Consider the following 25,454-nt stretch of genomic DNA (forward strand, 5'->3'; position numbering starts at 1 on the left):
AGAATTTCACGTTCCCTAATCTGCCGCCGGCATATTTCCAACGTTTTCTGCCACCTCCTCTTCAGAACTCGCCAGGATCATTTCCTTACTACGGTGCCCCTTCATACAGTGCATGATGTTCCCCATCCCTCGCTGCTCCCGGAACTCCAGCCAACTCAACTTGAACTATACACATGTTGCCTTTCGTCCTTCTTGACCCACCTACGTTCAATGTTTAACGGACCAACTGTCCACTTTATACCCTCGGACCTCCGACGCTGTTATAGGGTTGCCCCCTGATCCTTCCCCTAGAGTCTCTAATGCTCTCTATTGTAATGCTGGTGGTTAATCGGGTTATAAAATTGATGAACTTAACTCGCCGGTTCTAAAATTTCTCTTGTCACTATTTCCGCAACCTGGTGGAACAAATCCATTTCTTGTGCTGAACTACACATACCAGGTTTCTCGCTGTTTCGCCACGATCGCGTTAAAGACCCTATTGGGGGTGTTCGACGCCCTCATGGGGGTGTTGCCCTGTTTATCCAAGAGACTCTATTGGTTCGGCCTTTTCACTTTCATGATGTTGCTATTGACTGTTCAATGGGCACTGATCTCTATGGTGTCGAATCTGTCGCGGGCCAGGTCGTAACCTCCGATCTAGCTATTGTTCTTTGCGTTATATATCGTTCAAATAATGCTCATTATCACAACCACGCGTATGTTATTTCTTTAATCTCTGCTCTTTGTTCTCATTGTGACGCGAAGCGTTATAGTTTCTTGCTCTTAGGAGACTTTAATTATCCCTCAATAGACTGGCTTCATAATATTCCGCGTGTAGGTGCCTGTGCCCAAACGAAACTCTTTCTTGATTGTATAACTGATTCCTCCCTCTCCCAGTTTGTTAATTTCCCAACTAGATCTGGCGGTGCACTGTGTCGCGACAATATTCTTGATTTATTTATTTTTTTCTGACCCCGGTCTGGTTTCGAACATTTATTTTTTTCCTCCTTTGGGTACTAGTGACCACGGTATAATTTTCTTCAATCTTGCTTTGCTTTGTATGGCTCCCATTTTTAGACCTAAACCTAATTTCTACAAAGGGAACTATGACGCTTTTAATGACTTTCTTTTACGTATTGATTGGTGTCTGACGCTTTCCCGTGATTCCCTCGCTGACTCTTGGGTTGCCTTTCATTCCCTCTTAACTGTCGGCATTTCGTCCTTTATCCCATTTAGTAAGCCGAAGCATCGTAATAGTAACTCTAACCGCCGCTCTGCCTTAAGCAGAAAAGCTAAATCTATTGCTTGGTGTCGCCTAAATCAATCTGAAAAACAACACGCTTCCCAGTCAGTTATCTCTGAACATGTTGCCTCTGATCGTAAGGCTCGCAACGGCCACACTAACCACTCGCGTAATTTGAGGGTAAAATCTGAGGCAGCCCTTTCCAGTCTCGTAAAGGTCAACCCTAAAGCTTTCTAATCTAACGTCAATCGATTTCGTGTTTCTCGCCATAAAATAATTGAAATAAAAAATCTGATGGCTCCTCTACGACCTCTTCCTTGGGGGCCGTCAATGTTTTTAATCTGTATTTCGCTCTGCTATTCAACCTCTGCCTTTTGTCCCGTCTCCTTCTTGCGCTACTATTGACAATTTTACCTGTACGCCAGCTGATATTACTCGTCTTCTCGGGAAGCTAAAATTGACAAGTCTCCGGTCTCCGGGCTCCGACGGTATTCATCAACTCTTATTACGCAATTGTGCCGCTTCCCTTGTTTTTCCCCCTTACCTTCTTATTTCATTCTCCTTCTCGAATTGTTCGTTGCCTCCTTCCAAGAAGGAGGCAAATGTCACTAAAATTCACAAAAAGGGTCCCCGTGATCTTCCATCTAACTTTTGCCCCATTTGCGTTTTAAACCAGGTTCCTAAATTGTCTGAAACCTTGGCTTTTGAACAGCTGCTTAGCTTCCTCTCTTCCTCAAAATTTTTCAGTAATGCCCAACATGGCTTTCTACCTAAACGATCCTGTCTCTCTAACCCCCTGTCTGCTTCTAATCGTTGGTCAAGTTGGCTTGATCAGGGCTTCGCCGTCGACGTAATTCTTCTGGATTTTAGAAAGGCGTTTGACTCCCTCCCCCACGCCGCTATTCTTTCCGCCCTTCAAGACGCCGGTGTATGGGGTGATGCACTTGCTTGGCTCGCGGATTACCTTTCTTCTCGTAAACAGGGTGTTGTGATTCACGGTCAAGTCTCTGATTGGGCTGATGTCCATTGTGGTGTCCCCCAGGGTTCTGTCCTTGGTCCCCTTCTGTTTAACGTCTTAATTAACTCCCTCCCTGATGTTGTTCGTGATGCGCTCATTGAGCTCTTTGCGGATGACACTAAATTATTTCATTCTATCAAATCCTCTCCCGACTGTCTGTGTCTTCAATCTAACCTTAACGCTGTTGTTCTCTGGGCTGACTCGAAGGGGTTAACGTTCAACACTCTCCAAAATGCCTTCGCGAAGCTTCCTCACAAAATTTCGTATCTCCCTGCCCCCTCTCGCTTGCAGTACCTTCGCATCGATCCCGTACATCTTCGACACCGTGTTAATGATCTCAGTTTGCTTCATGATTTTTTCTATAATAACTTAACTCTAAATTTTGACGATTTCTTCTCTCTTAGTTCTTCCCGAACTCGGGGCCACTCACTCAAACTCTCCAAGCAGCATTGCGGTTTTTTGAAATTCAAACAGATGGCGGTAATATGGGGAAAATAAGAAGCGGGAATTTTCAAAGTTAAAATTTTGTTTCACCCTAAGACTTAAAATATCAATGTAATTATGAAAATATAACAAAGTACTTTATCACTTAAAGCATTTTTTATTGTGAAAATATCACAAAATACTTTATCAGTTAATATATTTGATTTTAAAAATATTAAACAAGTGGATAGAGTGAGTAATACCACAATATAACACAGCGCATGTTTGTACAAAATTTTAACTGGGAAATGCTTACTACAAATACGCTGATTTTCGTCTAAGTTCAAGGTAACTGGTTTATTTTCATTGTCATTAGGAATCTTCTCTATAATTGTCCGTTCCCATATCCGTCGAAGTTTTTCATTTTGAGGAAATTTTGAAAACTAACTTTAGTTAAAGCATCGTCAGTTTGCTTTTTAGTCGACAAGTAATTTTTGATCAAACAATAATGAACCATGTTGGAACTAAATAAAAGCAGACAATTCTTTCATGTCTTTCTTTCTTCTCGGGGAAGTGTTCTGGGTCCGCTTTTGTTCCTGGTGTATATCAACGACCTCCCGGATTCTATAGTATCCCAACTACGTCTATACGCTGATGATCTGAAAAATTTTCGTACTAATGAGGCATACTCTGACATAAGGTCTCTACAATCTGACCTAACAACCCTGGAATCCTGGTCGAAGAGAAATGGGTTAATATTCAACGAGTCTAAATCCGTCGTTCTCAGCATAGAACGGGCGAAACCAAACCCTCCCATCCCCTCTCCCTATTATTTACTTGGCAACAATATAAAGCGTGTTACAGAGCAAAGGGACCTTGGCATCATTATCACCTCGGATCTTAAATTCGATCGTCATATCTCCAATATCTGTAATCGTGCAAACAGTCTTTTGGCTGTAATAAAATATAAACTGACTGGCCTCTCACTGAAAAATCTAACCATGCTTTATAACACCTTTGTTCGTCCGCTTTTGGAGTCTGCATCCTGTCTTTGGAACCCTTATCAAACACACCAGATCAATCAACTCGAAAATGTTCAAGCTCGTGCCTCTAAAATTCCCTTCGTTCTCCAGACTTTATCTCGTTCTGACAGACTTGCTACCCTAAATTGGATGCCTTTAACGTCTCGCCGCCTATACTTGGATTTGGTACTGTTGTACAAACTGTTACGCAATTCTGGTCAGACTTACTTCTCCTACACGGCCTCTACACTTGTCACTCGTGGGAATAGCAGGAAACTCCATCTACCTCTAAAAGGGACTACTTAAAATGCTCATTCTTCCGTAGAACCATTATCCCCTGGAACTCCCTCCCGGAAGATGTTGTTAGTGCTGGCTCAGTCAACCTTTCCCAGAGGAATCTCCTTATTTATATGAACAGTCATGATCACCTGAACTAGACTTTATCAGATCTAGACTTTATAACTTTTCCAATTTTATCCCTGTTTCTGTATTTCATACTTTATTTTCGGGCTGTTAGCCCTAGCCCGTCCCAACACTTGAGCAAAAAAAATTGCATTACATGACCTAGGAGGATGAAAGTGAACCTGGAGTGGTATTTACCATACCTATAGCACGGGGCCGTTGTTCGTATGTGTGGAACCGAAATCCGCTGGAGGCGCTCCGTGTCCGCCTTGGTTCATACGATTGTAACGACTTCTAGCCGCAGCTCTAATTAGTAAAAATTAAAAAATAGCTTTTTTTATATCGCGAAATAGGCTTAGCTTGATGAGGTGGACTTAACCAATCTTTCAACATTTAACGTATATCGTTAATAATGGATAAGTAATGGTAATTAATTGACTATCAGCTTTCCTATTTCCAACTTTCCCTTTTTTAGTATTTGGATTTTTCTTATTTCCTAAATGTTTTGTAATGCAAGTTGAAGTTATAGGTTACTAGGCCTTGGTGACATGGCCAAAATATTAAACATACAAAATAAATCAAATTATTCTTACCTGCGTCTTTTTTATTAGATGCACAACTATAACTGTGCTCATTCAAAATTGCTGATATTATATTCATTTTATCTTTCAAAATCTTTCTAATTATCTATAACTATAGAAATACACGACTTTCATCTTCTAGGACCTGCTTAGCTTATTTTAAGGTCACAGTTCAGATTTTGCCGTTCAGAGATGGCAGCACATTACGATGAACCGGGCCAAAGCCGAGAGGCATGTGCAGTACATAGTGCGCGCAAATTACCACTCCAGGTTCACTTTCATCCTCCTAGACATGACTGTGTAACGTTATCATAGAAAGTAAACAAATAAGCCTTAGCTTGATGTATTAAAACATTTGAAAAATCACACGCGCCACCGTTAAATGCAGCAGTTGACTAGCAAGATGACGTCACACGGGTGGTTTTTTTCTCCATATTACCGACATCTAGCGGTTATCAAATGCGGAAGCTAAGAGCCAGATTTTAAAAAAAAATATGTTCATAATCTGGCCTGTATTACAGACGGCTACGATTGAGCAATTATTTTTTGTCTAAATAAATAAATAAATAAATAAATAGGTGTTTTTTTTTCGCTTGTCCGGGGACAAAAAGTGTAAACTTTTTACCCTAAAACGTTTTATTCGCCTGTTCTCGGGGTAAGATTTACCCTGTCCCGAATTTTGTTCGCTTGTTACAGAGCTCTAAGGTTACACTTTTTACTCCTCGTCGAAAGATGGTGTAGATGGAGTAATCTAGTTTTGTCGTCTGCTTAAACGAAAACATGACTTGTTTAGACCTCTTCACATGAGGCAAGCTTTTTGTAAATAACCTTTAACCTTTAACTACTCCCTTCTTACTCCAACTCGTTTTTTTCGTCAAGACAGAATTGAAGTAAAATGACGTCATATGGCTACACTTTTTAACCTGCTCAAAAAACCCAGAACAGGCGGAAAAAAACCACCTAATAAGATAGCATACGTGCGTAATGACGTTGCGCGTGATAATCAAATCGCCTGAAACCGCGTGATTTGAAATCTTGTTCGAAAATGGAGATTTAAAAGCTGAGAATGGAATTAAATGCGAATTTATATACCTCTGACCAAGCTACGAACAGATACGCGAGACATTTATGTTTATATCGTATCTTGGACCATATTATTTGTTTAACTATCGTAACGCCGTGTGTTGTTATGACTTTTCGCGGTATTTGGGTGCTAGAAGACCTCTATTTCTTCCCCGGACATAATATTTATTCCATGTTGGCTTCCTTTGGCGCCGGCCCTCTGATCTCCTTTCTCTTGACTTTTGTACAGGACGCTCTCGCTCCCGTAGCATCGGATCCAGCCAAGTAAAACGCCCTTTTTATAGCTCTAAAACTACAGATTTTAACCTGGAAATGTTTATTCGATAGAAAAGGAATTTTGCATATGATCTTTCCTTTGTACCAAGTCATTTGGGCTATCACGTACACCAGTCACTTTAGGTTCATCTGGATGGTATATGGAACCTTGCTCCACGAAACCTTGGGCTCGGCGATCAAATCTATGCTCCTCAGTTGTGCCATTTTAATTATGTCCGGTACTTTTCCAACCGCGTACTTTTCAATTCCTCTGTTTATGGTGCTGGATGACCACTCCGAGCATACCTTCCAATGTCCGACTTTATTAGAAACGAAAGTGGGTTACGCTTTGGAGATGACCCTCCAACATATGAGATATTTTAATTAAAATATTGTTTCTATCAGTTTTCCGATTCACCCATCGTATTCATATTAGACTGTTTATTGTCGGTTTTCATCGTCCAATCTTTGGCCATCGTGTTCTGGAGAGGAAGTTGGACAATTTTGGACGATTGGTTCCCCAATGGATTCCCACTTTCAATGTTGTTCGGAATTCTCTTGACGGTGTTTCTGTACGCAACGCAAGATTTTGTTAATGACTTAGATTACCGCTTTGATTATTTTCTGAAAACTCTATTTCAGGTAAAAAATACGGTATAGTAGATTTTAATATTGGCAGCCAATTATTTTATAGTAATATCATATACGTATAATAGTATTACCATAAGTGTATAATATTATTACATAAGTGTGACACTTCCTATTCTTCACATGCAAAAGACAAACTGCATTTAGGGCTTTGTCCCAGTTTTGCGTCCGCTTGCTAACGCGTCATACCTAGCCTTTGACAGCACCTCGCTGGGGGGAGATTTTCATCTTGTGATGACGTCACTCCGTTCCTAGCTCTTAGTAAAATATTCCCCTAAGTGACAAACTTATGAAATAATATTATAGACTTATGGTATTACATAAGTATGTCTCGTTGGATAATATTTGACTGAGAGCTATTTAGATGAAATTCATCATCTAGTGACGCTACATGAGACGCAAAACGCTGTTGAGTTTAGTGCTATAGCTCTCAATAAAAACATTTTATACGTATTGAAAATCCAAATATCACTGACGCTACTGTGGTAAATTTTACACATATTGAAAATCCAAATATCATTGACGGGCGTTTTTTGCGTCCAGTTTAACCATAAGTAACATTATAAGAATAAGTATAACCCTTCCCATTGTTTTAATGCTAATTTCCTGACTGAACATCTTTTCTTATCGTCTTTGGTAGTAGTTTATTTTTCCTGGTGCATATTTGGACACTAGGGGGCTCTGTGCTGAAAACTAAGTGATATACTTATTGTTATTATGTTACTTATGATTTAACTAATTTATTGACGCTTCACGAAATAAAATTTGGCTGTTTAAGTTTCAATTCCTTGAAAAAAATCATATAAGCTTACCCCTAAAGAGAATATAGCCCCCAAACAATTTTAGGGATCGACTGCGCAATAAACCACTACGGTTCCTGAAACCGCTAAACAGTGTAAAAAATGTACAATGCAATGGAATGGAGTAAACATGGGCCAAATAATGATAAATCCAGGACATGACTCTGGTACCTTCACAACTAAATCGTTCGTCCACCAAAAGTAACAGGCGGCCATTTTAGTAGGGGGGGGGGGGAGGAGCAAAAAAAATTAGGAGCAAAATCAAGCAGAAATTTCCGGTTTCCCGAACGCCATCTTGTGTCGACTGCTGAGCTCCATTTTTCGGAGCCGCTCTGTTTCAAAAGAGTGTAAGTTCTCTTACGGGCCGGGAGTAGTGGCTCACTCCTGTAATCCCAGGCGTCCGGGAGGCAGAGTTTGTGGAAGGCCGTGTGAGGACGACCACTAATCCCCCAACGGGTGGTTGTCATACTTCCGCCACGGGTGTCCCAAACCCTATCCCCAAGTATCCCCCCCGTTAGCGTGGCCGTAACACATATCTCGCACCTGATTAATAAAATGGACGAGCGGACTGTATTGTCCCACCCGTCACAATAATAATAAAAAAAAAAGTTCTCTTACGGCAAATAAAAACCTTTAAACCTTAAGTTTAAACCTTGTTATTCAAAAATCCTGCCATATTGGCCCCTCATTTTTAGATTAATTTTAACGATTCTAGGAAAGTATATGTTTAATATTATATAATTATATATATTATAATAATTATGAACTTAGTGCGTATAAAAATAAGTACTTACATTAATAACCACACTATATACGATAACTACGACGACCACGTGTATTATTTTTGAAAACTTCCCCTAAAAAATTTGCCCCCAAAATGACTTAGGTCCGCGATCGCGCGTTTTCCCCAAAAGGGGGCAATAGTGGTCGGGTGTTAACGCTGTTGGACAATGGACAGGTTTTTCTCATAGAGTCATGTCCTGGATTTATCATTATTTTTTGGCTCATGGGAGTCGTAGAGTAAACAACATTTTAACTAGTTGGGGAGAGATTTAATTCTCAGATTTTCTTTTCCAGAATTGTTGTGCAATTTTTACATCATTTTGCTGCGTAACAGTGTATCGCGATTTCTGGATGGTTATGGACCTGTTTCTAAAGTACAACTCAGCTGTTACTTTGTGCAGCACATTCGCATCTATGTTTATTTTAAAATCATTTTTCGACCTGGAATTTGTATATACAAAGGGCGTTATGAAATTCAAACAAACGGGTGAAAATCATTATCAAATTATTGATATTGATTTTTTAGCAAAAATTTACAAGGTAAATCAATTATATATTTAACATTTTTAGACTCTTTATGGTTACATTGTACCATCCCCAATATTATTTCAGGTTTATGGAAACCAGGCTCAAACAAGTGCACGCACAAGTGATGAAATTTAAACTAAATTAAAATGTAAATCAATCTTTTGAAAGAGGGGTTTTTATTATTTATAAATTTTTAGAACTATTTTTTCGGTTCTTAGTTTAAAATGTCAGTTTTTAATATTTACGTGTAATAGTATTATTAAACGTATTAAAAACTAGATTACTGCCATTTTTTAGAAAATGATTTTACAGTTTACATTGCCTAAATTTTGAATATGGAATGCAATGGCGTGATACTTATTTTATAAAGTTTATTAATGAATTAAGTATAAAGACTATTCAGATCATAATTCGCTTTTTCTTTCAATTTTAACTAACTCCACTTCAAATGTTAATGTTGCATCTCCTGCAAAAAGACACTTTATTAGTAAATTTAATTAAAAAAGATTAAAATAAATTTTGTTACTTACCTGGAATTGTAGGTGGTGCCCCAGCGCTGCCATATCCTAATTCGGGTGGAATCACCAGTTTACGCTTCTCACTTTCACACATTCTTTATTTCAAAAGTTTGATTAAATTTTAAAAGAGTAAAATAATTGCGTTTTTCTTACCCCAATAAACCTTGATCCCATCCTTTTATAACTTGACCAGATCCTAATGTGAAAGTTAAAGGATCTCCGCGATTGTAGCCTAAGAAACGGGAATATTTAGTTGGATATATTACAGATTTCATTTGACAAGATCATACTGCTGTCAAATTCTGTTCCGTCTTCTAATGTTCCTCTATAATGCATGTGCAATATGTCCCCTTTTCGAGATTTTCTATCACATTTCTCAGGTCTTTTTTTAATTCCAATTTGCAGTTTTTTGGAACTACCTGAAGAGGCCTTTGAAGATTTGTCATCCTCAGCTTGAGCGATGCTTGCGTATTGAAATAGGCACATAAACAGTAAAACCACTAAGATGAATTTAGTAAGTAGGATTATCTTGCTATTCATTCTTGTATATTGGCTATCCTGAATAAATAAAAAGCTATTAATTTTAACCCGGTAGAAATCGCGAGTAAGACAAGCACATTATTGGCATACAATGAAAACCCTAAGCCTTTGCTCATTTAAAACGTTGCCCATGTTTTCAATGCTTTATGTAAAATATTTAATTTTTGACACATGCATATCAAGGAAACGATAATAATTTTTTATAATTTTACAATATATATTTACCTTTTTATCTAATTTTTACAAAGGTACGTTATTTTTCGTAAGAAATCGGCCTTGCATCACTTTACGTCGGAAAAGATGATTATTTTCTTAACCATTGGTTGATAAGTCACATGGATACTGGCTACGTTCAGCGGGACTCAGCGCTGAGCGTTGAGCTTACTGTACGCTTTTTTTAACTTCCGGTTTCTACGTCATGTTGCTCAACGAAGTCAGCGGTCGGAGGAGCAGGTTTTTCCGTTGCTCATCGGTGTCGTGACGTCATTCGACAAAGTTAAAGGAGGGGTAGCAGACGATATTTTGTTCGTTAAGTCAGCGAGCTATAAATCGTACAACAACTTTTAGATTTTTGTGACGTAGCGTTGATTAAAGCCATTACTTCCGCGTTACGTAGTTTCCAGTTTTCATTCCAAGGAAAATACGGACGGACCTATGTTGTAATGGTAAAATATTTATATTTCTTAGAGGTGTGCAAATACCATTTTTGAGGATTGAATCGAATATCAAATATTTTTTTCGAGGCACGTCAAATACCAAATTGAATATTTAAGATTTAAAACGTCAAATAATTTGGTCGAACACGATTGGATAAAGTTGAAACTTAAACCTAATTCGCCTACTCAAATAAAACGTGTCTCGCGGGCCACGAATCCCAGATTTGTTTGGATATCTATTTATTTTACCTCATTGGCTAGAATAAACAGCTTCTGCTTTTCGCTAAAAAGTTTTAATACACAGAGTATGGACCATAGAAATAGAAATTAGACTAGAAGCACTGCCCTTTCCGCCAATCCCAAGGGAAACAGGCGAGCTAGAAGGCTGACATTAGGGTGGAATCGCGATGTACGCGCCATCTGACAAACGCATTAAACATTGTCGCCATGGCTACGACGCGAATTTCGAAGAAAAAAAAAGGCGATCCACTGCGCATCACGTCGTGCGCAGCGGCGATCTTTTCGTGTTTAAATTTTTGCGTCAATATCCGCAAAAATGGTTAAAAACTGCGCTTTTTCACATTGTAAAGATAGATCTGGGAAAGAAATAAAATTCTCATTTCATAAGTATGTAATATTATATTAAATATTTTATAATAATCTTGGAATAAGATATTTTTTTACACTAAGATTTCCTCTGAGAAATGCTGAATTACTAGGAAAATGGGTTTTAGCGGTAAATCGCGAAAATTGGACTCCATCTTCAACTACTTCATATGACTTTGTGTGTAGTAAACATTTTCTGCCGGAAGAAATTTACTTTCAAAATGGAAGGCACCATTTGAAAGCAAATGCTGTACCTACACAAGTAAAAATTACCCTATACATTCTGAAATAAAAAACTAACTGAAATATGAATAATTTCTTTATTAAAACAAGAATTTGAAAGAGCTCCCAAAATACCTATTCCAGAACAAAGCATATTTACATCCAAGGGCGTATTTAAGGGGGGGGGGGTTTGGGGGTTCAAACCCCCTCCGAAATGCTGATTGACTGGGGGGGGTGCCTAATAAAAATCAGTGAAACTTCCGTCAGCACCCCCCCCCCCCTGGAAATTTTCCCTCAACCCCCCCCCCCCTGAAATAAAATCCTGGATACGCCCTTGTTTACATCTTCTAGAGTATGCCAATTTATTGATTTTAGTAATTGTTATTTAGTTTCTCTATTTATCAGAGGTTATTTCAGAAAACTTACGGAAAAAGTGAACTACCGGAAACCACTCAATTTGACTTGAATAATACTGATAGTTTAAAAGACACTGAAACCAAGATTTTGGAATCTCATGTAAGCATATTTTAAACCACACTGAAATAATTAAAATTTATTTAAACTGTGATGATTTGTGGTATTTCAGACTTACAATGATTGCGCAAAGTTAACGTGTGACTTTTAAGGCCCGTTTTCATGACGGCGATTTTTCTCGCGATTTTCGGAAGCGAGAGCGCGGAAAAAATTCAGCGATATCGCGGGCGATTTTTTCGTGCTTGCGAATCGCTACAAGTTAGGAAATCGCTATGGCGTTCCGTTTTCATTACGGCGATATTTTGTTGCGAGAACATCCGAAAAGCGTTTTTTGCCTTTTTTAAAATGGCGGCCTTTAACTGGAGGAGAAGTTTGCTCAAATTGCTCTTGAAGAAAAACTTTTATTTCTTCGAATAAGTTATTATCTAACTTTTATTAAGAAAATAAACTATGCACCTAAAAGCTGGTTGAAAAATCTTATTTGGGAAGGGGATTATGAAACATTGGTAAGTTAAACAAATTTAATACAAAGACAATTTGCCATGCTAAAATTTTAATGCTTTTTAAAACATGATGCTTCCATGTTCAAAACATACACCATAAACAATTCAACCATTTGTTATCAATTGTTGGTCCAAAAATAAACAAAAAGTTATTAGTGATCCAATTCCACCAGGTTTAATGTTGGCTCTGACTTTAAGGTAAATATTAATTAAGTTCATTTAAGACGAGGAAACAGTTCGTTAAAAAGCTAAAATAAGTATCTTGCCACTGGGATCTGTTTGTCGACCCTAGTTCATCATCTATGCAATTATTAATTATGTTGACAATGTCATTTTGACATTTTCTTTTCTCGGCTGATGGGACATTATCCATAAGCTCAGTGACATACATTAAGAAACCAAAGGTTTGTGGCTCGTTTTTACATGCATTTATTTCTCTAAAAATATAAATTAATATTATATTATTACTTGTCAAGTTTTGACATTTCAGCCAAAAAGACAGCCTGTATCTTAGCTTTGTTTTTATTATTTTTTAGATTTTTATTTTTATACAGGTTTGTTTTTTAAATTGGAACTTGGAGAGCTATTAACTTCTTTATTTTGGCTGACATCAAGTTCAGTAATCATAAATTCTTGGTTACCAATAGGAATAACCTTAAACAGAAAAATTAATTAAGAACAACCCTACAGAAAATTTAATAATTTTAAGGTTTTAACAAAAACATCCCATATCAAAATATACAAGAAAAATAAACCCCTAAAGTAAAATTAAAATAGATATAATAAATATATCCTCAAAACCAATTATGTAGCCACACTGAATGTAGGGTCGGGGTAACAAGGCCCAAGAGGCTTAAAATGTGACTACACTATGTTAAAAACCCAGGTCAGAGCTTCACCACAAGCTTAGACTATAATGTATAGGTAAAAATAAGGAACGAACTCACAGCTGGAATGATTAACATGGCATCCCTTGATACTGGGTGGAAAACTGTAAATAATACAATCTTTGATATTACATGAATAATAAATTAACAATATAAATCATTATTATTTATTACTTCTGGCTCCATTATTGTAGAAACTGATTCATCAATATTTCCATTCCCATCGCAGGTATCTTCGCGAATATAATTGGAAGATGTTATGAACATTAACAGCATATTAATTTTAAAATCAAATCTTTACGTAATAAATTTAATACTCACTCTCGTCATGACACTACAGCCTTTAAAAATAGAAGCATTTGGAAAAAATGCCACTTAACTAGAGTTGAAAGGTTCTTTATCAAACTCTTGTCTCCTTTTTGTTATTGTGACATTTTCGAAATGGCCTCTTAACTTCCATATTTTCTTTAATTCGTCCACTAATAATTTTCATAATTTGAATTATAACTTATTTATTACCCCCAACGACCAACATATTTTTAGGCTTATTTAATTACCTGTTTCTTTCATTTTCGATGATACATTATCCCATGGATGCGCATTGTTCCAAGTCTCTGTTTCTATATTCTTCAGTCCGTGTATCTCAAATTGAAGGATGATTTTTAATTAGCTCGATCAACGTTTATTTCCACTTCAATCTGTTTCACTTCCGCTCTCTTTTCTTTTAATACATATTTTTTTAATAAGGCTTTTGTGGGTTTTTTTATTACACTTCCTATTTTGCTAAAGGCCCAAGCACCAAACAAACAATGACCATATGATGCCAAACGCTCTGGAGGCTCGCCTGTCAAGCCGGTTGTGTTGCGCAATATTTTGGAAAGCAAGTACAGTCTCATTGGCTGAAACCAACCACGTTACTAGTGACGTGCCGAAGGTCCCGTAAAAATCGCCAAGCGAGACGCGAAAAAGTCTACTCTGGTTAGAAGAGAGCGATTTTCCGAAAATCGCCCTCGCTCGGAGGTTTCTCTCTACTCGCTTCAAAATATCGCGATCATGAAAACACCAAGACATTTTCTCGCGCGACTTTTAAACATATCTCTCGCAAATCGCTGAATTTTTTCTCGCAAATCGCTCTCATGAAAACGGGCCTTAAGGGTGACACGGTAGATATAGTAGATTCTTGAGATTTTTATGATTTTCCTAAAGCTGTTTAAATAACTTAATATAATGTCAGATAAATAAAAAAAGTTTTCAATACGTTGCCTACGATCTGTTTTATGTTAAAAATAAACAAATTAGAAAAAGGCACGCGGGTATTCGACCAGTTTGCACACTATTTGAAAATACCAAACACTTTTCCCTTCCCTTTTCGAATATTCGACTATTTGATCAGGAAAAACGAATATTCACGAACTTTTCTAAGCGCTATTCGATTCGACGAATCAAATATTCGATTTGGTATTCGATCGAACTATTTGGTCTCACTAAATATTTTGTACACCCCTAAATATTTCTCCATTAAATCTTTGCCATCTTCCTGATCAATCTGGCATTCTAAACTACAGGTTGATAACTAATTCAAAATTACGGAGGAATAACGAATAATAGGATAAAATGATACTTTTATTTTAATATCCAATCCTACATCACACGTCTCAAGCGTTTATATATGTTTTAAAAGTATTATCTTTACATTGAAAAATGATATACATTATTTTATATCCAAAAGGCACACACAAAATATGTAGGTCATTACGGTAAAATATATTGACCTGGCATTATTTATTTTAAAAAGATTGTTAGGTATCTGCAGATATAACAGTTAATATTTGTTTTTAAAAAATTGGCATCTTTTTAATTTTTTGAAGCTGCATTTATATTTTTCTAAATTCAATGTACTTTTTACTGAACGTTGTAATGTAACAAGCACCAATTAAAAGCTAGAATTAGTTGTAAACGAAGAGGATATTATAGTTACCCATAAATTTTAACTTAACGTTTATGTAGCTGCTCGGTAGTTCGCTCAACCTATTGTAAAGCGTTTAAAATTTTTAATATATTTAGCTTTTTCTTTACATAATTTATTAACGATTCAAAAATATCCTTAACTTTATTTAGTACAATAAGTACAAATCGGAATTTGAGATAAATTCCCCATACGTTTTTAAATCTAAATACACAAGTTTTCACGATTATCAGTACAATTTGCTTTAGCGTTTTTTTATTAGCTTGGGTTCTAAATATATTATGCATAGACAAGTTTAATATATAATTTTTGTATTATTTTTTTTCGAAAATCGTGTGAATTTTATTCAGTTAGTGTGATTAACATTTGAAAGTGCCGATATAATTTAATGTTTTGGCCAAATTCGCTTAGTACATTTCTCAGGGGGTGGAATTAGAGGGCGAGTGACATTTTGGAGCCCAGGGTTAGGGGAAAGCTCGTTCAAAGGCGGGATATGGGGTAAAGTCTTTACGCTTTGAGCTGGGTGATTTCGAAAAAGGTTTTGTGCGGAGTGGTAAAATTGTAGTATTACAAAAATATGGGTTTTATTTTATATATTTTATTCTTCCGAAATAAATTATTAATAAATATTTTTGTTTGTTTATTAAATAGTGGAAGGATAGAAAATCAAAATGGAATGGACCATTGGAGCGTCCGGCGTATTTCTCCCTTTGAATTTACGGATTGTCTGGAAGCGAGGGTTATTATTAATTTGATTATACACGAAAATCTCAATTTCATTTTTCATTTTTTGCTAAGTTTGACTCGTAATTTAACGGGGTATTTTAAATTTGATGGTTATCGTTAAGAGAGCGATACATATTTGACCAGAGAGAAGATCATTTCACCTTAGTAACGCCATTAAAGGTCAGTTTTTAAATACCCGAAGCCTTACCAGATGGCGCCAACAGTCTGCAACGTAGAGATTTCAAATTATCTAAAACATTTCTTTTTTATATCTAATTTTTATTGAGTTGATCTTTTGTTAGTAGTTTTTACTTAAAATAGTGTTAGTTGTTTTGTTGTAAAAAGTTTACATTGACACCATCTAGCCTTAAAATCGAACCTCTAATGGCTTCTCTCTAAATGTTTGCTTTCCGGTAAGATTTTCTATCGTCAATCATTCTATTACGTAATGTACAAGGGCTGGTTTTTAGTTGGGTCAATAAAAGCTTTACAAACGTCAAACCAGTCTTTTAAATGCAATTTCGAGGCTTTAAAATCCTTTTATCTTGCCGATTTAATGATCTTATGCTATATATATATATTACGAATTTGTATAAGATTTTAAGGGAGGCTGCGGTTCCTTTTAAACGTTTTCAATATTAACTTATAATATTAATTATTTTAGCACCTGTAAAACTAAGAAAAGTTTAGCCCATAGAGCGGTTACATTCCAAGCTCCGATTTTCTTTTTAAATTATTAATAAATGCTAGCCCGCGTAATATATTTTTAAAATCTTAGGCCCGACAGCTGATAAAGTATCTTCTCCGAGCCTATTTCTAATAAAAACAGGTGTGAGATCGCGTCCTTCAGTCTTCGTTTTATATCTTTTTCTCTGAATTTGTATTTATTTTTTCTCTTGTGGAGGGAATAATATCGGGAGCGGGGGAGGCGTGGAAGGCGACTGCTTTCAAACCGAATTTTTCGCGTGACTTTGGTAGAAATTGACCAAACGCACGCGCCCGCGGTTGAAATGAAGTTTCCGAGAGCGAATTCGAGAAACGCCTCTTTTTCTCCAAGAATAGAAGGTAGTTCGCAAAAACTCTCGCCCAAGGAGGGTCGGGGTGGGGGTTGGTACAGTCTTTTGATTGTTATCGTATATTTCAATATTTCAGCATCTTATTGTTATTTTCACGCCGATATGGTCTTCTCGGCTGTAGCGTTGGCAGCAGCCGCGTGTTGGGGAATTGTCATTTATTCAAATATTAAGATTTTTCACTAAATCCAAAATAACTAAGATTTTCCGAATCGCGAGGTTCCGAAGGAAGGTTGTCGCTCCATAGAGCCGCCGCTGCTACCGCCCAAGGAGAACCTGCCACTTCCGAAGCTGCTTTGTCGGTCGTGGTCGGGTGGGCCGCCGCCCACGTGCAGTTTGGGCGGTTTGACTGAAGAGTAGGCCCCGCCCCCTCCGGACAGAAGGCGGTCCTCTTCCGTGGGTGCCGCCTTGAAGGCCACTGGCGACCTGCAAGAAGCCGCGGGATCCTTGTCCGGGGTCATGCACGAGGGATTGGACGTCGGGTGACCGACGGCCGCGGCCGGGTGCGGACCCTTCCGCGCTCTTTGCTGTCTTTGGCGTTCCACTTGTTTGGGGGTCAAGTGGCTTCCGTGGTAGGAAGTCAACGCCTTGAAGAAGGAACAGATGCAACCCATTTCTATACGATGTCCTTTGTTAGTGTAATTCACCCGCGCCTCATTTGCGGGGCTGCTACGAAATTGAGGATCTCTCCGGTAACCGCCAAAAAAGTTTTTGAAGGCTGTAAAGAAAATATTGTTCAAATTTAGAGGTGAAAGTTTGACCTACATTTAGGGGATTACACTTTTGAATGTAACATTGGGGTTTTTTATAAAACTCAAAACGAGGAATCGGGTTGTGGAATATTTTTTATAAGCCTTTAAATCAACTTTACAATCTTCAAATCTAGGCAAAAATGATGATAATGAGTACTATAATCAGCTAGGCTAATACCCAAGAAACCACCTTAGGCCCCAGCCATCTCGCAACTTTTAATGCCTTTAAATCAGGTGACGGGGTTATATTGCGTAAAAGGGTGGTGGTAAGCCCTTCATGCCACGTAAGCCCACACTCACTATAACCGTTCACATCTACTAGGTTTTTATGGAAACGGGGAAACTGCAGAGTTCGGGGGGGGGGGTCTGACTAACTCGGGGGAATCTGAAGAACTCGGGGGGGGGGGACCCTTTAACCATTTAAGTCTCGAAATGAACTTCAAAAACCGGGAAATCAATATGAAAATCATACTTTTAAATATCAAAATCAATCGAAATCGCTTAAAGATTCAAAATCTATTACCAGGAATCCATAACGCTACTTGGAATGAATAACGGCTTCGATTCCCCGCCGTTGTGGCGGAACATAGTAGGCGGAGCTTATAAGCCTTTGTTTGTCACTGAATTTGACGTCAGTTAAGGCGGTATAAGCGTTCTAGCCCCTCCCACAATGTTCCACCACAAAATACCACAGGGGATATGGGGAGATACTCATTCCAAGTAGCGTTATGAATTCCTGCTATTACGCAAAAATTGCGTGTTCGATCCCTGGGCGCCTATTCTGTAAATATTCGAAATGTTTTTCCGAGATTTGTTTATTATTTCGAACTTATATTAAAATGAATGTGGGAGACTTTCCTTCTCAGTTAACGAAAGACAATGGCCAATGATGTAATCTAACAAATTGTTTTCCTCGGCAACAAAAACTCGCTCTAACCGTAGCTCAAAAAGAGGAGGAGCTTTCCCCGAAAAATCGCCGCTACTTAAGCAAATTAGAATTTTTACCAAGTGCTTTTCTCCCATACACGCTGTTAACGTTTTTGTTGCGTACACGATTCGCTCAACGGCGAATCCGCCACTTCGTTAATTAAGAAAAGATAGCTCCGTCATTTCCTAAAAATCCACGTTGGAATCCTTTATTATGCCATCCATTTAGACGGTCATATATTACTGTAGCCGTAAGAAACGTCATATCGATAAGTATGACAATCAGAAAAAATTACCACCGAACTGCAATTTCCAGAGCTATTGCGCAATCAAGGTTTACTTCAGCACAGATCCCCCTGGATTCTAAATATGTCCAAGGTGAAATATACTTTTACCGAGGAGGATAATATACTCCTCAGTTCGGTCGCGAGTTCAAGTCTGAGCTGGCCGAAGGTTTCAGTGTCGATAAAAGGTTCGGTAAAGAAATTATCCTTAAAAAAATATGAAGTGTCATACTTATATTTATTATGCTATAACGATATTTAAATGTACGAAACTTAAGTGATTTTTAATTTTCATCTTTTATATCTTAGGCATATTTTTGTAATACGTTCTTCAATAAATTCCAATTTGAAGCTTCTGGAATTTCTGCTATAATCACGACTGTAGAGCTTTCTCGTCAAAGACTGCTTGGTCGCATCACGCAGGGGAGCCATACAGTTGGGGTCGGGTATTTTAATTAAAGACGACCAGAATCGTTTGAAATTCAATAGTTTTCATTATTAGGACTAAAAGAAGGAAATAATATGATTGGCCGTATCTTCTGGTCACGTGCTACGGAATTGTAAAAGCTACCAGGAATTCAGGGTAAATTTTTTAAATGATTGCACCTTTTATTGGTATACTAGGTGGGTAGTCTATTATATTGTTACCCCAAACCGTTTCTATTTTGTCCAAGTTAACCATATAGCTAACGTTGTTCTCTATTTACTTACGGTCTTATTGGTCTGAGATATTCGATGTTAAGCCTCGGTCTAGAATATATTTTCTTATTACGTCCTGAATCCTTCTAGCTTTTTTATTTCTCCTTTCAACAGACTTTTTGGGCTGTTATTTTTCCTAATAGCTTGTTTACCCTCTTTCCCCGGAGCATTCCCATTTCATTCGTATTTTTACGTTAAGCCTTGTTGCCTATGTAGACCGCGGCAGAAGGCAAAGAAAGCGAGTAAACTGTAATGGCGTTCTCGCCAAAGAACCGAATATTCACGGATAGTTGGCCGTTTCGAAAAAATCTTTTTATTTGTTTTTCAGTTGACTGAAGAACATTTTATGTAAATCATAAAGTCGAGTTACTCGCGTATTTTCTTGACTTTAAATATACAGTTTTAACGGCGTTTTCGATTACGTTTTAATATAGTTTGTACCAAAGTGGAAATAAATTATTTTATAATTTTATTTAAGAAATAGACCAAAAGTAGGTCAAACGCCTGTAGAAATGTTCCGTGCACTTTACGCCGACGCGTGTTACGGACGACAACATTTAGGGGTAAAATATTTTTTAATATACATATATTTTATTAGTTTTATTTATGTTAATGTAAGGTAATATTTTCGATGATATTTTAAATAAATTAACGTGTTATTATATTAAACCACATAAATACCAATAGGCTTACCCCTGAATTTTTAAAAAGCATGGCGAGTCAGGGTATAGGTACGTCCTTTCTAGCTAAAGGAGAATTCCCAAAAAACTCGAGCTATATGAATTTATTTTGAATTTGGCGAAATAGATCGATGAAGTCTTCTATTCTTTTCTCCAATTTGTAGAAAGATAAAAAAAACATTTCTGGGAAAAGAAACGCTATAATTAATCCCTTTATATTATATGTTGTTAAGTTCACGAGTTTGTTTTTATTTCGTGTCTTTTATTTGTCTCGGGTCTGTAACGTTTTTATGGAGCTTTCCAAAAGAAGTCGATGTTTTGCAGGGGAGCCTTTCGTATAGCGAATTTATAAACCGGAAAAATTGTCACGATAAAAAAGAAATGGTTCTGTTATGTAATTTCCTTTAGGATATGACACACTCATTATTTTAAACCTATTTTAAGCCTTTCTGACAAAATCTAATAAAATCGGTATTTTTAATTTTATCTATAAGCATATAGGGTAAATTAAATCGAGGGGTTTCAAATATTAGTTCAACCAGTGACGGATACCGAAAAGATTCAAGGTGAGCTATGGGCGTAATAACAAATCATCAAGTAACATGCATATCATATGTATCCGCCACTGAGTCCAACCTCTAGGTCGCTCATGACCACTAAGTTATTTATTACCAATTAGTTGGACCAATAGTTTAATCAACCTGAGTTGGTTGAATTAGAGGTCTGGTTCTACAAATTAGTTCGACCAATAGGATAATCAGCCTGAGTTGGTTGAATTAGAGGTCTGGTTTTACCAATTAGTTGGACCAATAGGTTAATCAACCTGAGTTGGTTCAACTAGTGAACCTTTTGAATTGGCATTATAAATAAAAAATTAATAATGTTAACTATTTAAATTGAAAAAATCTTTTAATACGGCGTTAACATTCTTTTAAGGTTTGAAAGATTTGAGTTTAAGTCTAAAATGGAGAAAATTTGGGGAATTTGATTCGCAGGTTGTACGGTAAGCAGCCGACCTTTGTTATGACCCGGGCTGTCCCGAGTGGAATTTATTTACGTTTCTGGGAACTTTCCGAAATCACTCGCGTACGTTGCATTTATCGATTTTATATAAAGAGTCTAATTTAACGAAGTTGTCATGAATAATTCATGGCGCGGCGGCTTGGACTTTTGTCTTTTTAGAGTTTTAGCATTAAAAATCCGCTGTGTCTCTCTCTCTCTCTCTCTCTTTGTGTTCAACTTTTCAACTATACCATTCCTATTCAAATTTCCATTTCAGTATCTGGCCCAAAGTAGCATACCGTTACTCCGTCTTTCCACCTTTTTATGGAAATGCAAGAATGGGCGGCGACGTTTCTACCCACTGGAAATGCTTCAAAGGAGAGCTTAACATTTCGTTCAAACGCCCTGGACTCACAATTGTCAGTGCGAGGCTTAGCTCCGGATCCATTGCATAGTACTTCAAATATTACTTCGAACACTCTCTTGAAAGTCCAAATTATTAAATATAATGGGCCCTATTTTATCGACTGTCAATTATTAATTGAAAATTTCGAATATCTAGATCGAAAGCTAGACAATGTTAATGTCTTATACGTAACTTTTTTGAATTTCGAATAGCTAGACTAAAATTAGTGTTCTTCCCTTTTACACAAATATAAACGTTACTTTTTAGAAGCGACAAAGGATTTAAATTTACCTAAAATTCCCAAATCAATTTTCGAAATCTTGGACGAAGTAGCCATTAGCAAATTAAAATATTAATGAAAATAGACTCCTACATCCCTGAAGTAGCAATATTTTTACATTAATATTTTAATTTGTAAACTAACCATGGAACGGAATTTTAACATTTATAGCCATTAGCAAGCTTATCTTACAGATGTTAGTGCTGTAGGAATCAAAAGATGATTTTTATATACAATCATAAGCGTGCTTTTCCAAGCGCTCCTTTGACAAATGGTAAAATAATTCCCAGGACAAAAGAGAACAATATCCTGTATTGTAACGCGTAGGAGAAAGGCTGGGTGTCCTTAGCCATCCTTCCCCGCTAATAGGATTAATTATGAGTATTTTCTGTCGTAATCAGTGAAAGAGGATCTCTCCGGGCTGCTAATTAGTTCCCGACAAAACGTCCTTCATTACTGAGCAACCGGAGAAAAGCAATTCTGAGAAGGAAGCCGGCCTATTTCTGCCCACCGAGAAGGAGCTTGAAGCTGCTGTTCGTCAGTTTACTCCGCTTACACTCAAACTATGAAGTACAATTAATTCTCAGTCACTCAATTTTATGGATTGAATAATGAAGCCAAGATCTCTTTCATTTCCGACCCACTTGGCCCCAACGAGATCTTTATATCGAAGATAATCTTAAAAGTAACCCCCCCCCCCCCCCCTCCCTCCCTAAATTTGAAATTTCCCATTTCCGAAATATTCTAAAATTAAAATTCAATCGAGCTTTCTGATTTGTTCGCATTTCAAGCACGCGTAAAACTTGGACTTTTAAGATTTAAAAAAAAATTGATGTACACAAAATTGTAATATCGATTTTCAAATTTGACGAAAATTAAGATTTTTCCGAAAGTAACATTATCTATTTATTAAGTAGGTTTATATTATTTTATTTTGGGAGGAGGAAGGAATTTATTATTGAGATCACTTGCACTTTGCTAAATCAAAAACAGTCTCGTCAAAACTGTTGCGTTTTTCATTCCATTCTCACAGAACGCAGCCGATTTAAAATAATATAATAATTGTTGTAACCAGAAATATATATATAGTTTCGTGTATACCAAAAATATTTAAAATAATGGCAGCTTAGAAATGCAGGGCGTAATACTATAAGTTTGTAATTAAGTTTCGCAGTAAGTGTATATGTTTGCTATCTCGCACGTGATTCATTTTTACTGACATCCATTTATAGAAAGACCATATATTTTAGGAGATCTTCAGAAGCCTAATACGTGATCTTTGCATCGTCGTGCAAGAAGCCAGGCCAAGGCACTTGATAATTGGCTTTAAAGTTGCGTATTTTTCTCGCTAGAGGCGCTTATCTTTATTTTTTTTTGGTATGACGTCCATTCTACATCACTCCACACGTAACTATCAGTAATGATATAGACTACTTGACACACTTATAGAAGGTAATTTTAAATTTATGGTAATACCTTCCTTAATACATTTAGATTAAGTTGCATTTTAAGGCGTATACCTGGTTTTACCATTCAAGTATCATTTATATTTCGTTGTAAGTAGCCTTTTAAAATACACTTAAGTTACGAAAACATGGTTAGCAAACATTCAAATCGATGATACGAATGATATATAACTATTTCTTTAAACCGTTACCTCATTAACCATCATCCTAATATACTAAAAGGTTTAATTAACCGTATGATGACCCAATCGTTAAAATAATTAGATATATCTATACATCTATATATATATCTATATATATATATATATATATATATATATATATATATATCTATACATCTATATATATATATCTATACATATATCTATATATAAATATATCTATTTGTCTATATATATATATTTATTTGTCTATATATATATATCTATTTGTCTATATATATATATCTATTTGTCTATATATAAATATATATATATCTATTTGTCTATATATATATATCTCTATTTGTTTATATATATATATATCTATTTGTCTATATATATATATATATCTATATATATCTATATCTATATCTATATATATCTATATCTATATATATCTATATCTATATCTATATATATCTATATCTATATCTGTATCTATATATATATATATCTATATTTATAAGCAGATCGGAGCTACCTAGCGTATATAAAGATTTAGAAGTTAATGTATTCTTTTACTTGTAGCTCTATAAAATGCATAAGGAGAAACCGATATAATGGCTTTTCGCAAACGAGAGGCATGTTATGTTTACCCCGGGGAGGGAGGGGTTCTGCTTTAAATGCTAATGCTCTTTTTGTAAATGGAAACAGAAGTCGATACTGCCTTATTTAGAAAATAATTTCCATAGCGGTAAAAGAGACCACGGTTGATAACCCGTTATTTTCTAAATATAATGATAGGCCTAATTTACCGACCGTTTTGTTTATCTTTGAGAAATCGCGATAAGAAAAACATCGAAGGAATAATCGATTAAGGATTTATTTTTTGCGCCTGCTACGTTGAAGGATGCATTTCCGTCGTACTACAAAGCGAAGCGGCTTGAACACTTCTACAGGCGTTTTGATATACAGTAGGTCAGATTGCTATTTTGTTTGTATTTTTCCAAAACTGTATTTCTCGAATTTTTTTAATAATAATAATAATAATTTCAAATAATTTGTGACCATAGCTTTATAGGGAAATTAAATTACATAAATATAGCTATTCAAAGTAATCCAAAACGCTCATATTACAATTAACAAAATTACCAACACATAATGATTTGAAAAAGATATTGGATAATATTCATAGCGGTTTAATATTAAATTAATTTGATCCGTTTTTTTAAATAAATCTTTGCGCCCCTTCCATCAACGATATAATACGTTCTACGTTCCCCTACTTTCATTCAAATTTTAATTTGGGTTATTGGCGATATCGTAGTTATCATCCAGAAAACACTCCCCGTAATCGGCGCGCCGGCCTGTAGTGAAGTCATTAAGTAACTGATTACCAAAGGCCCGTAATTGGTGTACAGATTTTTAGGAAATGCTTAACCCCTCGACCAAAAGAGCCGAACATATTGTTGAGCGAAGTAGGCCTTTAAATGGCACGTACCTTGATAATTCGGGTCCTCCGGCGTCACAATTTTCACAGATCCCGGACCACTTGACGCGTCCTCTATTCTTCTATTCAAAAAGAAATTGTGTCTATAATGGCTGGGTGACCGTTACCAGAATGTCTACATCTACGTCGCTACCCTGGCCAAACACTCCAGTACGGCTTCGGAAATATCGTCTTGGGTTTCTCTCTGTGGATGGGATCCCCCTCGTTTCCCCTTCCGCTGGGCCAGCGAAGATATTTTGGGATGAGAATAGTATCTCTCGCCGTATCACCACCACCGGTAGCCAACGTTACTGATTCTGGAGCTGCGGGGAAGAACCCGTGTCGAGGCGGACACGCTGCGGACTCGCATCTTCGCTAAGCCTTTCCCTGTCT

The 25,454-nt window shown here is 36.7% G+C and overlaps 3 protein-coding genes across 3 annotated transcripts; 1 reads left to right on the forward strand and 2 right to left on the reverse strand.

The window, feature by feature from the left end:
* The first annotated feature begins 5,705 nt into the window (after nt 1-5,705).
* LOC149936178 (uncharacterized) lies at nt 5,706-8,988 on the forward strand. The gene is made up of 5 exons (XM_090153201.1): nt 5,706-6,015; nt 6,079-6,343; nt 6,412-6,648; nt 8,532-8,777; nt 8,850-8,988. Exons 1-5 carry the CDS (start codon nt 5,735-5,737, stop codon nt 8,898-8,900), a joined length of 1,080 nt encoding a protein of 359 aa, XP_090009327.1. The 5' UTR covers nt 5,706-5,734; the 3' UTR covers nt 8,901-8,988.
* Nucleotides 8,989-9,121: 133 nt separating this feature from the next.
* On the reverse strand, nt 9,122-10,166 carry LOC149936179 (peptidyl-prolyl cis-trans isomerase FKBP2-like). Its single transcript, XM_090153202.1, has 5 exons — nt 10,049-10,166; nt 9,574-9,841; nt 9,437-9,515; nt 9,296-9,378; nt 9,122-9,231 (listed from the first exon to the last, which is right to left on the reverse strand). The coding sequence occupies exons 2-5, from the start codon at nt 9,821-9,823 to the stop codon at nt 9,170-9,172; spliced, it is 474 nt and encodes a 157-aa protein (XP_090009328.1). The 5' UTR covers nt 9,824-9,841; nt 10,049-10,166; the 3' UTR covers nt 9,122-9,169.
* Nucleotides 10,167-16,535: 6,369 nt separating this feature from the next.
* On the reverse strand, nt 16,536-25,409 carry LOC149936180 (uncharacterized). Its single transcript, XM_090153923.1, has 3 exons — nt 25,216-25,409; nt 25,074-25,144; nt 16,536-17,654 (listed from the first exon to the last, which is right to left on the reverse strand). Exon 3 carries the CDS (start codon nt 17,548-17,550, stop codon nt 17,134-17,136), a length of 417 nt encoding a protein of 138 aa, XP_090010049.1. The 5' UTR covers nt 17,551-17,654; nt 25,074-25,144; nt 25,216-25,409; the 3' UTR covers nt 16,536-17,133.
* Between the last annotated feature and the right edge of the window lie 45 nt (nt 25,410-25,454).

This window comes from Leiobunum rupestre, chromosome 7 (assembly GCF_980474605.1).
Source record: "Leiobunum rupestre chromosome 7, qqLeiRupe1.1.hap1, whole genome shotgun sequence".
NCBI lineage: Eukaryota > Metazoa > Arthropoda > Arachnida > Opiliones > Sclerosomatidae > Leiobunum > Leiobunum rupestre.

What these genes read in the sequence shown, in the direction of transcription:
- LOC149936178 (XM_090153201.1), top strand. Translation starts at nt 5,735, where the DNA reads ATGGAATTAAATGCGAATTTATATACCTCTGACCAAGCTACGAACAGA. An exon ending in GTAGCATCGGATCCAGCCAA is followed by an intron (nt 6,016 to 6,078) that starts GTAAAACGCCCT and finishes TTTATTCGATAG; the next exon opens with AAAAGGAATTTTGCATATGA. An exon ending in CGACTTTATTAGAAACGAAA is followed by an intron (nt 6,344 to 6,411) that starts GTGGGTTACGCT and finishes TGTTTCTATCAG; the next exon opens with TTTTCCGATTCACCCATCGT.
- LOC149936179 (XM_090153202.1), bottom strand. Translation starts at nt 9,823, where the DNA reads ATGAATAGCAAGATAATCCTACTTACTAAATTCATCTTAGTGGTTTTA. An exon ending in TGGGATCAAGGTTTATTGGG is followed by an intron (nt 9,379 to 9,436) that starts GTAAGAAAAACG and finishes TTTGAAATAAAG; the next exon opens with AATGTGTGAAAGTGAGAAGC. An exon ending in GGCACCACCTACAATTCCAG is followed by an intron (nt 9,232 to 9,295) that starts GTAAGTAACAAA and finishes GTCTTTTTGCAG; the next exon opens with GAGATGCAACATTAACATTT.
- LOC149936180 (XM_090153923.1), bottom strand. Translation starts at nt 17,550, where the DNA reads ATGGGTTGCATCTGTTCCTTCTTCAAGGCGTTGACTTCCTACCACGGA.